General features: G+C 47.6%; 1 protein-coding gene across 2 annotated transcripts in view; it reads left to right on the top strand.

Moving 5' to 3' along the window:
• SEC14L5 (SEC14 like lipid binding 5) overlaps window positions 1-12,905 on the top strand; it is a 792,673-nt gene that overhangs the window by 661,270 nt on the left and 118,498 nt on the right. For both annotated transcript variants that reach the window (XM_078664277.1, XM_078664278.1), the window contains exon 13: window positions 11,017-11,151. In XM_078664277.1, coding sequence (XP_078520403.1) covers window positions 11,017-11,151 — 135 coding nt within the window. The remainder of the gene's footprint in view (window positions 1-11,016; window positions 11,152-12,905) is intronic.

The raw sequence follows: 12,905 nt of genomic DNA, 5'->3' as shown, positions 1-12,905 counted from the left end.
GTGGAGATTAAGCAAGCTATTGCCCAGAGTCGCAGAGTGTGAACCCGTGAATCGAGTAGGCACCGGAGCGAGAATTGTCGAGTCCATGGACATTTTAGGACTCAAGACCCCGCCGAGCCGGGAATTGAACCCTGGTCCCGGGCTGACCTCTGCTTCCAGGTCTGCCTCCTCTAACCAGTGAGCCACACTTCTCCACAGATGCGAAGCATAGGTTGATGTTCCTTTCGGGGTAGCTAGAATAAATCTTAAAAAGGTATTTTCCACTACCTGAGTGGGCTAATGTCTGTATGTCCCCATACTCCCGCTCCGTACAGGGCGTTTGCCTGACACTTCGCACTATAAATTTTCAGGAGCTCCACTGGTGCCCTCCTCCCCAGTCTCTGGGAGAAACTCATTAGGGCCGCTGTGGATCTTCTGAACAGGTGACATCTTGCCTCAACTGCTGGTCTCCAGGTGAGTTTTTCATCTATCATAATTCCGAGGTATGGGTACTGGGGGGTGACATCCAGTTTTTGGTTGTCGAGGTAAATGTCTTTTCCTCATTTTTTCCTAGAACCGGTGGTCATGACAAATGTTTTTTTAACGTTTACTTTCAGGTCAAGACCGCCCATAAAGGCCGTATACCTATTCAGGGAGTGCTGTAATTCTCGCGGTGTGCGTGCGAGGATGACAGCGTCGTCGGCATAGAGCAAAGCGGGAATCAGGCGCTGTTTTACACGTGGGAGGTCCTTGGCCCCCCTCAACATCTCCGCCTCCAGACCGTTGGTATACAATGAAAAGAGGAAGGGGGCCAGGACACAACCCTGCCTGACTCCAAGCTCTACTCCGAACGACGCCGTCAGCTCTCCGTTCAGACCAAAACGCACTCTTGCCGAGGGTCTAGAATAGAGTTCCCTTAAGAAGTCTAGGAGAGGGGGATCCACACCCATTTGTCCTAAGACCGTCCACAGCTTCGTGTGCGAGACACAGTCGAAGGCTGCGGACAGGTCTACATATACCATGTACACCATGTTCTTCTTTGCCTGCATGTATTTCCCCAAAATCAGACTCAGATTTAAGGCCTGCTCCACCGTTCCGAACCCCTCTCGGAATCCAAACTGGAGGTCCGAGATGATAGCTCTATCATCCGCCTATTGCTGGAGTCGCTCGAGAATTACTCTCCCAACAACCTTTCCCAGCGAGTCCAGCAATGAGATGGGACGGTAACACTTCACATCCTGGCGGTCCCCTTTTTTAAAAATGGGGACCATGATGGACTTAGTCCAGGAAGTTAGGAGACCTACATTAGCAGCGGCTATGCAGACTCTGGTGAGGATGGGGGCCCAGAGCTCAACGTTGTGTTTAAAAAGGTCCACTGGGACCCCATCTGGGCCAGGGGCTTTTCCGTTCTTGCTTGAATCTAAGGCCACTAGTATATCGGAGATGTCAAAATGGAGTGGTATTGGATATGCTACTATTGGTGGGGATATTGACAGGGTCGATGGTAGTGGAAGTGTTTTTAAAAATGTGTGTAAAGTGAGCCACCCATGTTTCTTCGTCGATGGCCACTTCGATGTTTGGGCTGTTATTGTCAGTGAGATAAGGTGCTCTGACCGTTCTCCAAAAGGCCTCGCTGTTTTTAGCAACAGCACTCGCATGAAGATCTTCCCATAGTTTTTTTTTAAGTTCCTCGATTCTTAGTTTACGTGCCTTTGCATATTGGGACCTAAGGAGTTGGATCTGGCCCGTATCTCTAGGTTTGGAGTGTAGTGCAAATTTTAATTTGGTAAGAGCTGCAGTACAGCTGTGATTGAACCATCCGTTCTTTGAAGAGATCTTAGATTTTGAGTTGACTGTCAGTAATCCCTTAATTTTCTCCAGTATGTGGCCGAAGTTATTTAAGACTTCTTCATGGGTGGCCGATAAGTCCAAACACTTATTAATATTGGAATATGCCTCAACAACCAGTTTTTTTAAGATTCCGTTTGGATTGATTTTTCCCCATTTTAGGGTATAACCATTTCGTTTGCCCAGGGATAGCTTGTTCTGTGCGAGGGTTTTTGCTATTATTGTTATTTGGGATTTATAGTCGCTTAAACTAATGTCTATCCTCAGTGCCAAATGATCACTCAATGAATTAGCGATGACCTGAAAGGCTCTAGCTGTGTGCGACAGGCCGGGTGACAGGAAAATGTAATCAACTGTCGTTTGATGGCCCCTGCCCACGTAGGTAGGGTGGAGGGTATTTTGATCTGAATTTAAGGTATTTGCTATTACAAGATCCAGGTCAAAAAGCAAATTATTCAAGGCATTTCCCACCTTAGTGTGGGTAAAATGCACCAGTGATACGTCAAATTCATCAACAATCCCACAACATGTTGATTTCATCAGCGGGCAAGGATGGAGATTAAAATCACCTCCCCATAAAAGGTGAGTCAACCCACATCCTTGCTTCAGCCGATAAAATTGAGTTAGTTTCTCTTGGACATTTCGTAAGAGGCTCAGAAAATGGTCATCTTCTAGATTGTTATAAGAGTTGACCAAGAGAATCGTCTCCTTATCCTCAAAGGAGAGCGAAAGAATTTGAACATTTGGGTCGGAATAAACGTAGGTCACTCTAAGAAGTTTTAAAGTATTTGCGATATATGTTGTTAACTCGCCTTTAGGTCTACCTACAGAGCTTCGCACAGCTGGGAAAAAGTACGTTTTGTATCCCGTGAGGTGGAGCTCAGTCGTGGACGTTGTCTCTTGGAGACAAATTATTTTAAATGGTTTCAAAAAGTGAAAGGCTGTCCCATCCTCTACCTTAGGGCGTAAACCCGCCACATTCCAAACAAGGATAGATATGGAGGGAATGTCAGATTTTATTGGCACGAGTTCTGTTGCTACCATGGAGGTAGGTATTTTTGACGGTGACTGTGATAAATTTGAATTATTAGAATCAGTTTCCGTTGATGGTCAGTCGACCATTTCGAGTCCGCTAAATCTGTTGCTCACCGGAACAGTATACCAATTGTCCCAGTGTGGCGGTTCTCTATAGGTGGACCTCAACGTGTGTGGACCCCATTCATCCCAACGTCCTCCGTGATGACGCGAGCCCACTAGGTGCCAGGAGTTATCCTGGTCGCAATACCGAGGAGCTCCAAATTGTCTTGTGTTAATGAGGTTTGTGTGATGTTGAGTTGGCGCTTTCCAGGCGAAATCATGGCCATGATAAGATCTGTAGAGTTGTCTGGAGGGGTAGAAAAAGGAAAGAGGTTTGATATCAATCCCTCCATTTGGCTTCGGGTGATCCCGAGAAAAAATAAAATCTACGACTCGAGGATCTTCAAAAGTGATCACGATACAATCTCCTGGGATCGTTTTCCTGCATTTTCCCACCCATGGGGTCCTGCGTACTGTCAGGATCCTTCCATACCAGTTTGGGGGCATAGGACGGTTATTATGTAGCCAAAATTGTGCCTTATTTTTCAGGGACCACGTGGGTTCGACACTATGGTCCACCAGTTCAGGCACTCCGGTCATTACCACCACATAGGGAGAAGCATCCGGAGGCAGATCTGTTGGGAATCTGAGTTCGGTGGATACACTAGGAGCATCTCTATTAGAGGCAGGGATCGAGGGATTAGCAGCAGGAATTTGTGTTACCAGGGTTTTGGATGTTATTTTATTTTCTACCACTGACTTCAAAACAGGAGTTGTAGTTGAAGTGGAGTTTCCCTGTGTGAAAGTCGTAACGTTAGTGGATGGAATCACTATGGGCTTACCTTTCGTAGGTGCGGGAGTTATGGCTAGTGGTGGATTTTTTGGGACGGTTACGGGTTTCAGAAGGGTATTCCCAGGCTTGGTGGGGACTTGTTTATTTTGCTTACCTCCTCCCATTTGTAACCCTGACGGTTGTTTATGCTGTGAAAGATTAACCATCTAAGACTTAATGCGGATAAGACAGAGGTGCTGTTTTTTAACCAGAAAAATCCCATCCCCCCCTCACGGTGGTGGCCCTCGGCACTGGATCCCGCTCCCTCCCCCGTCCACTCCGCCCGCAACCTGGGATTTCAGTTTGACGACTCCCTCTCATGCAAAGCTCAAGTTAACAAAGTCACATCTGCCTGCTTCTTGAAGCTGCGCATGATCAAAAAGGTACTCCCCTATCTCCCCCTGGACTCCCGCCGAACAGTTACCCAGGCTCTCATTACGTCTCACTTGGACTACGCTAACAGCCTTTACGCTGGAGCTCCTCAGTATCTGATAGACCGGCTTCAGATTGTCCAGAACGCGGCTGCCAGACTGATTGGAAACATCCCCTACCGTCAGTCAGTCACCGCCTATCGTAAAGAGCTTCACTGGCTTCCCATTGCCAGCCGCATCCAGTTCAAGATCCTTACCCTTGCCTACCGAGCTATCAACGACCTTGGACCCAACTACCTTAAAAAGCGAGTGTCGATATCTCACTCCATCAGATCCCTGAGATCCAACAACCTCCGCCTCCTGATCTCTCCCCGCTTTAGACTCGCTAGAATGGGCGGCAGAGGGTTCAGTGTTATCTCTGCCAAGCTGTCTTCCTATCGATCTCAGATTCTGCCCTTCTGAATCCATCTTTCGGGCCAGACTTAAAACCTGGCTATTTTCCGGACTTTGATCCTCACACTGCTGATTTCCTCCCCTCTCTTCTCCCTCTGAGGCTCAGGTTCTAGCGCCGGGACACCCCTCCGGGGGTAGCTGTGCGCTCTACAAACTACATAAATAAATAAAATAAAAAATAAACCTGTTTGGATAGTTGAGTCTCTATTAGTGCGAGCTTTACTTCCACTGGTTGCAAAAAAAGTTTAAAAAGCTCGGTGATCTTATTTAACAAGTGGGGATTACCACTATCCATTAGTTCATTAGCGCTAGGTAGAAGGATAGGGGATTCCAGATTAATAGGGGTAGGGGTAGGGATGTCGTGAGCGGGATGATGAACCATCACGGGGATTACTAGCTGTTCTGTGATAGGTGGTAAGTTCTGTGGTGTCCTAGGGATATTATCTATCTCCTTGGATCTAGACTTTCTTGAATGTGACTTGGTTTTTCTTATGGCACCTTCCCTCATTCCCCTCGCTATCTCTCTGTCATCTGATGTAATTTGCGGAAGGGTTTGTGGCTATAGGTCAGGAGTTCTTTCAAGATCTGAACTTAAATGTAGATCTGAGAGCTAAGAGGCCGACAGATCCACATTGTTTGGTAAGCTACGCCTACCCTCGCCAGAAGCCCTTTGACCATCATTATTGTTAGCTGGTAGAGGGGTTCTAGCGTCGGCCAAACTGCCCATGGAGGATATTTTGGCGAACGCTAGGTCCAGGGAAACTCTCTCCTCCATCAGTGAAATACTTTGATCTATGAAGGTATTAGCCTTGGTGATAAAGTCATCCATTGGACCCAACATTTTTCCCACACTCCCAGTAGCCTTCGATTTATTTCCTCTAGTAAGCATAGCTTGCTAAAGGAGGAAAGGGGGACCAAAATAAATACGTGGGAGAAATGTTAGAGGGCTGGCCCAGTCCAGTCTCTCCAGTCCTCGAACGGCCTCAAACGGCCCGCCCTTTGCCCGGGCTTAGCCCCGGGCTGAGTCCCGCGCACGTCCCGCGATGCGCGAGGGCCAACCAGACTTGTTCTCAATAGGGGGCGTGTCACTGAGAGGGGGCGCGGCAGGGCCGGGAAGAGGAACCAGCTGTAGATCTTCTGTGGAATGCTGGTCCTCGCAGTCCCGGTCTCCGCTCCTCTCTCCTCTACAGGCACAGCACGGCAAACAGCAGCTAAGTCCCGAGGTACAGAGACCTCCAACACTCCTCAGACAGGATAGGGTCCTCACAGTCCCAAAGCAGTCTCGAGCGGCGCCCGCGGAGCGGGGGCCGCGAGAGGTTTTAAGAAATTGAAAGGGGGCGTGTCACTGAGAGGGGGCGCGGCAGGGCCGGGAAGAGGAACCAGCTGTAGATCTTCTGTGGAATGCTGGTCCTCTCAGTCCTGGTCTCCGCTCCTCTCTCCTCTACAGGCACAGCACGGCAAACAGCAGCTAAGTCCCGAGGTACAGAGACCTCCAACACTCCTCAGACAGGATAGGGTCCTCACAGTCCCAAAGCAGTTTCCAGCGGCACCCGCGAAGCGGGGGATGCGAGAGGTTTTAAGAAATTGAAAGGGGGCGTGTCACTGAGAGGGGGCGCGGCAGGGCCGGGAAGAGGAACCAGCTGTAGATCTTCTGTGGAATGCTGGTCCTCGCAGTCCCGGTCTCCGCTCCTCTCTCCTCTACAGGCACAGCACGGCAAACAGCAGCTAAGTCCCGAGGTACAGAGACCTCCAACACTCCTCAGACAGGATAGGGTCCTCACAGTCCCAAAGCAGTCTCGAGCGGCTCCCGCGGAGCGGGGGCCGCGAGAGGTTTTAAGAAATTGAAAGGGGGCGTGTCACTGAGAGGGGGCGCGGCAGGGCCGGGAAGAGGAACCAGCTGTAGATCTTCTGTGGAATGCTGGTCCTCGCAGTCCCGGTCTCCGCTCCTCTCTCCTCTACAGACACAGCACGGCAAACAGCAGCTAAGTCCCGAGGTAGAGAGACCTCCAACACTCCTCAGACAGGATAGGGTCCTCACAGTCCCAAAGCAGTCTCGAGCGGCTCCCGCGAAGCGGGGGCCGCGAGAGGTTTTAAAATATTGAAAGGGGGCGTGTCACTGAGAGGGGGCGCGGCAGGGCCGGGAAGAGGAACCAGCTGTAGATCTTCTGTGGAATTCTGGTCCTCGCAGTCCCGGTCTCCGCTCCTCTCTCCTCTACAGGCACAGCACGGCAAACAGCAGCTAAGTCCCGAGGTACAGAGACCTCCAACACTCCTCAGACAGGATAGGGTCCTCACAGTCCCAAAGCAGTCTCGAGCGGCACCCAGTGACCACGATGGCGATGGAAAGTTGCCAGCTAATGTCGGGTGATTTCAGGTGAAAAGGTGAAGACAGTCTCTTCAGCCACATGGTCCAGGAGGCGTCGACGATGACCAGGAGCTGGATTCGAGTTGCCCCACAAAGGATCTAGTTGACTGCGGTGTCAGTATCCGGATTAGACCCAACAAGCTTTGGCAAACACAACCCACGCAGGATGTCGAGATTTGCTTCGGTTCAGACCAGCAAGGTCTGTAGTGCTTCTCTTTTGCAGGGAAGCTGGAGCAAGCCTGGAGCAACCAGAAAAGCTAGTTAGATTCAAAAGTAAGTCTTGGGGGGGGCTCACTAGCCAACGGACTAGGAACGGCGAAGACGCATTGAGCTGAAATGCACGGGACACTCATGGAGAGTGGGCCTCTGAGCTTCGGTGCAAATAGTGCTCGGGGCTGGGGCTTTAAGCACCCCAATGCACAACTTCGAGATACCTCGGGAGTTGATGCAGCTTGCAAAATGCAGGATTCCAGGAGTTCCGGTCCCACGTCTCTCGTGTCCGCCACGGGTCTCAGCTTTGCTGGGAACGAAGGTCGGGGTCAGAGATGTCTGGAAGTCCATGTCCTGTGTCACAGATTCTTCGGGATCTGGCGGGAGCCTCAAAATGCAGACTGGCATAGTTGCTGTTGGTGCCTGTTTGAACAGGGTGGTCACTCCTTGACCAAAAGGGAGATGTCTTCCATCTTCCAGTCGAAATGGAATGTCGAAGGTCCAGAATATATGTTTCAGAGTTTCACCCAGGGTAATCTAAAGTCCTAGGGACTGGGATCCTATACTTATACTAAGTTTAGGGGTTGGACTAACTTTAAAGTCCCTCCTACGGGTGGACCTGGGAAGTGGGTGGGGACACCCCTTTCCCTTTGTCCAGGCAGTGTCTGGAAAGCATTTCTGAATGCAGCCCCCTGCCCCAATACACTACAGGCTGTCTGGGGAGGTGCCAGCACCTCCCTGGACAGGAAACCTATTGTCCAGGCCTCCCCTGCCGGAGTTTCGTCCAGCAGCAGGAGGTAAGACTTGTGTCTGTGGCAGCAGCATCCATTTTGTGATGCTGAGGCTCTGTTTTACTTTAACCGGGGTTAGCAGTAACTACATGTCTTCTCCGTCTAGAAGGGTGGAATGCTACCCCTGCCGCCAGTACTGGTGGAGGGGTAGTATTCCAAAGTGTTTGACACCTTACACGCCATGTTTAGATAAAGCCAAACCAAAGTTAGCATTAACCGCGAGGATTATAATGCGCTTAAGAGTATATGGTATGAATATCATAGAACAGCTATACGGAGATGGTTCCGAAAGCTGCAGAGGGGCTCAGCTCATGCTAGGGCACCCTCTCACATAAAACCAAGCACTCTGCCTCCAGGATTGTTAAGGCCTGCCATAGGAGTGACTTATAGGTGTATATGTGCCTATATATAAGGTAGATATAGATATACTATATCTAAGTAAGGGGTGATTACACCACCTTACCCAGGCTGTGTGAACAGACCTGTGGTGTCAGTTTGGAGGGCCAGCCAGGGGTGGTATAATACATGCTGCAGCCCCTGGTAGGCCTTGGATGCACCTATGCCCTAGGTACCTATAGTACACTATACAGGGGCTCACAAAGAAGACCCAAAACCCAATCTGGTATGTACCTAAAGCACATGGTATCAATTAAGAGAGAGAACGGCTAGGCTGTGGTCCTGATTAGCAGGGCCACAGCCAGTCTAGAGTCGAAAAAAACAGAAAATCACAGCAAAATGTGGGGGTGACCATAGGAAGCAGACTCTACTCTCCTACCTGCAGGACAACAAAAATTAGAGCAAATGGGTTCCACTTACAACCATCAGCTCAATTTAAGCACTGCCACTAAGCCTAATATTTTGAGACCTGTATATGAGAGCAGCTTCACCCATGAATATTTAGCAACATCCCATTGCGTAAACTAAAATGGTAACATAAGTTGACCATGGGTCATAAGCTTTTTCTGGACTTGGAATGATAAATATATCACACGCAGATAATCCTGCCACAAAATGAAACCGTAAATTGGTAAAAGTAGTGTTGTTAATATGTTTTTTGTACAATGTCAAATATTTAAAAACATGTTTGTAAAAATATCAGGTTTGTCCAATATGTTTACATTTTACATTTTACAGATTGTTACTACTTTCTCTTATATTGTCAATGAGGATAGCACTGACCCCATTTCTGGAAATACTTGTCCTACCCTATTGGTGGAAGTGTCCGCTCCCCCCCTCCCCCGCCCACCTCGAAGTTCGGGTCTAGTTGCCCTCCTGGTGCATGGTCTGTTTTGATGTGCTCCAAAGCAGGGCTCGTTTGAAGCTCTTACCAGAAAACAATTTAATTAAAAGGTAAGATACTGGGCTTAACAATTGCATCGTATTTCCTTAGTAGTCATTTTCAGTGTTTCAATGTCAATGAGCACTGTCCTTCTGTGCCCTTCCGAGGATGTAAAATTGGAGTCCTTCTATTATTTTAACAAAATGTCCCTTTTTTGTTTTAAATATCTGGTCACCCTACAGAGGGTGAAGGTGCATGCCATTTCCAATAGAAGGCTTGGATATCTGTGCCGGCCGCAGCTTTCCAGATATACCACTGGAAATACATTTAAACTACAAAATTCAGTAAATCGTGATTCGGTAAAATGCATACTTTTACAGGAGCAGTTTTAGAACTTTGTTCTTGAATTGTATCCAAATTATATTCATGTTGTACAAGCTCAGTATCAAAATTGCAAGCCCAACATATGCATGAGATGTGTGTGTGTTTTACCTCATGGTCGTATTCTGAAAGGTTTGAATGCGCACTTTCCATTTGAACACGGTATATGTGTGTCTGAGGAAGGGGCCATAGTGCCAGAGAAGCAAGGGAGTGGCAAGAAAATTATAATAACCCCCACTTTGATCCAAACCTCTGATGGTACCAAGCAAGCAAAGCAAGTGATCCCGACCCACGTTAGAAGAGCTTCCTTGACTCTTCCACCCGAGCAGCTATCCAATAATCCTTTCACCCTCCCGTCCAGCCACTAATAGCCACTTTTCCACCTTTCCATTCTGTCAACCATTCATACTGTGATCATCATCCAATCTTTTACCATTCCACCCCTCCCCTGTTCATTCCATCCGTCCTTCACAAATCAATCAGCTATCCATCTATCCATCCATGTATCCATTTATCCTTTGACACATCCATCTATCAGTAAATCATATTCATCAATTGATCCTTTCACCCATCTATCCAATACGCTGAACTTTCCAGTTTCTCTGCCATCCTCCATTCTTTCGCCTGCCTAGCTACCTAGCTAATCACCAATCTGGTCAGCCTTCCACCTTCCATGAATCTATCCTTCTTTGCTACCTTTATTTCACCCTTCTTTCCTACTTTCAGTCTTCTTTTCATTATCATCATTCTTTCTTTCACGCTTCTTTCCTACTTTCAGTCTTCTTTTCATTATCATCATTCTTTCTTTCACGCTTCTTTCCTCTCTTACACCTTTTCTTTCTTTTACCCTTCTTTCCATTTCCATCCTTCTTTCCTTCCTTTCACACTTCCCTCTTCTCTTACACCCTTCTTTTCTCTCTTTCACCCTTCTGTCCTTGAAGATTTATTTCCTTTCACCCTTCTTTCTTTTCTTTCACCCTTCCTTGCTTTCACCCCGCCTTCCTTAATTCTCTTTTCTACCTACTCATGTTTATTTCTCCCTTGTCACACTTGCTCTTCCATTTCATCATTGTTGCCCCCCCCCCCATTTTCTTATTTTCTTCTTTCTCCTACAATGTATTTGTTTAATCTTAGAGCCCTAGAGCCCGACGCTGACAGCTTTAGTCTATCGAGCTGCAGAAAATAGAGGCTATTAAACAACTCTATCCTCGCTCTAGCTGCTAAAGTGGGGGGTTCTCAACGCCCTTGAGCAAATCATGCAAGTGCCTCTGGGTTTTGCGAATGTTCATTAATCTCAATGCATGGGTGCTCTGGTAACACTTGGCACTATCTCTTCCCTAGATTAGCCATGAAAGGGAAAAAAATCAGCATTACCTAACTTGGTGGCCGTGTGGCCCTTATGTTTAAAAAAAATGCTTGTTCTTTTGCAGTGCAGCGTCCCAGAGGGGGGACTCGTTCCCAAGTCACACTACCAACGAGAAGTTCCAGAGACGCCAGATCACCTCCGTTTGTGGACCGACAGCATCTATCATTCAGCCTGCGTCTCCAGAGGTGCTCCTCACGAGGTCAGGTCTCTACGGCGTTGCATACATGGGGATACGTGCTAGGAAGGGGCTTTGGGTCTTTGTACGTTTTACGTCTAGGATGCCCTGGATGCAGTTCATACTTCTTGGAGAGTGCTAACATTTTGAGTTAACCAATGGCTAATTCTTTCTGACATCGTTAGTGACCAGGCATTTTTTTTTTTTACTACAGAGAGATGATGAATTACTGGATAATTAACGTTTGCCTCTTCCTGAAGATTCTGTCCACTTTCCTTGACTAAGTGGAGGTCGTTCTGTGCCCCGGGGTACAAAGTGAAAATGATCTGTGATAAATACCAATTAGAAATGTGTCAGGTGTGATGCCTTCCACCAGTCGATGGTCCTGATGAAAGCCAACTAATCCTTACTGGGCACAAGAAGGCAGAAACATGTTGACCAATCTCTTGATGTAGAGTGCATAATGCAACTCGTAGCATCAACATTTTGGGGCAGATTTACAAGTCCCATGCACCGCCGGTGCATCAAGTTGCTTGACGCACCGGTAGAGCAGCCTGCTAAGGGATATTTACAAGCACAGGTAAAGTCACCCTGCGTGACTTAACCTGTGCTTGTAAATATCGCCCCCGTTCAGGCAACACTTTGCGTGTTAGGGGCGGGACATGGGTGTTGCTGTGGGTGTTCCCACGTAACACCCATGTCCACTGATGCATTTCCAGATTTATGAGAAATCGTAAACCTGGAAATGCGTCAGTTTGCTGCTCCACAAGCGAAACGAGGAGAAATGTTTTTATTTCTCCTCGTTTTTTTCCTTTTTCAATGCGTGCTGCATTCTACAGCACGCATTGAAAGAGGAAAATGCCTGCAGTGATTGCTTTTGTGCAGGAAGGGGCCCCTTCCTTCACAAAAGCAATCTCCGATGGCGCAAGCATCTTTGCACCATGGTGCAAGGTTGCCTGCGACGTCGCATGGCAGCTGTTCCTGGGCCGGGGCAGGGGAGAGCCTAGGAATGTGACATATCATTGTAGATATGTCGCATTCCTATGTCGCATTCCTGTGCTCTCAAAGTGCTGCAGCGTGGGGCAGCCAAAGGGCTTATGGTGCGACGCTGCGGCACTTTCTTGTAGATCTGCCCCAGAATTTTTTATCTTGTCAGGGGGGCCCTTGGAATAAAAAGGACAATACTGGCAGTTGTAGGCACTGGGTGGGTTGTTGTAAGACCTTGCACTATCCCCTCTTATAATTTCCGTTTTATTCTAGTGCTATTGGCAGCTGCTCTTTTCAGGAGTCTAGTGCTTCAGTTAATTCTTTTTGCATGTAACAAGATGAGTGATTAAATGTAAAAATTCAGAAAAAAGCATACACCAGGTCACACTCAATCTTGTTGTCGAGGTAAAAATCTAGGAATCAAGCTAGGTAAATAGGAAATCTAAGAAAGCATGATTTCATCCTAACATCAGTTTTGGAATCACGATTTAAACAAGCATTGGAAATGCAATAGGTCTCGCTTTTGTTTGAGTTGGAGCTATTGGCATTGTAAATGGCAATGTCTTTGTGTGTTATGGACTATATGTATGTGGTGTATAGTTGAGTTATGTGGGCTGGATTGGATTAGTTGTGGAATTGTGTGGAGTGGATTTGTGTAGTGGAATTGTGTCATAGTGTGCTGTGTATGTATGTGGATAGTAAATATGGGATATTGGTGTAGTGGAATTACGTGGAGTGTTCTTGTGTTTTAAGGTGTGTAAATCTGTGAAATGGTATTTTGTGTTGTGGAG

The sequence above is a fragment of the Lissotriton helveticus genome, chromosome 10, assembly GCF_964261635.1.
Source record: "Lissotriton helveticus chromosome 10, aLisHel1.1, whole genome shotgun sequence".
NCBI classification, from domain to species: Eukaryota; Metazoa; Chordata; class Amphibia; order Caudata; family Salamandridae; genus Lissotriton; species Lissotriton helveticus.
Note: the sequence above shows the minus strand (reverse complement) of the source record. Positions and strands in the feature narration are given on the sequence as shown.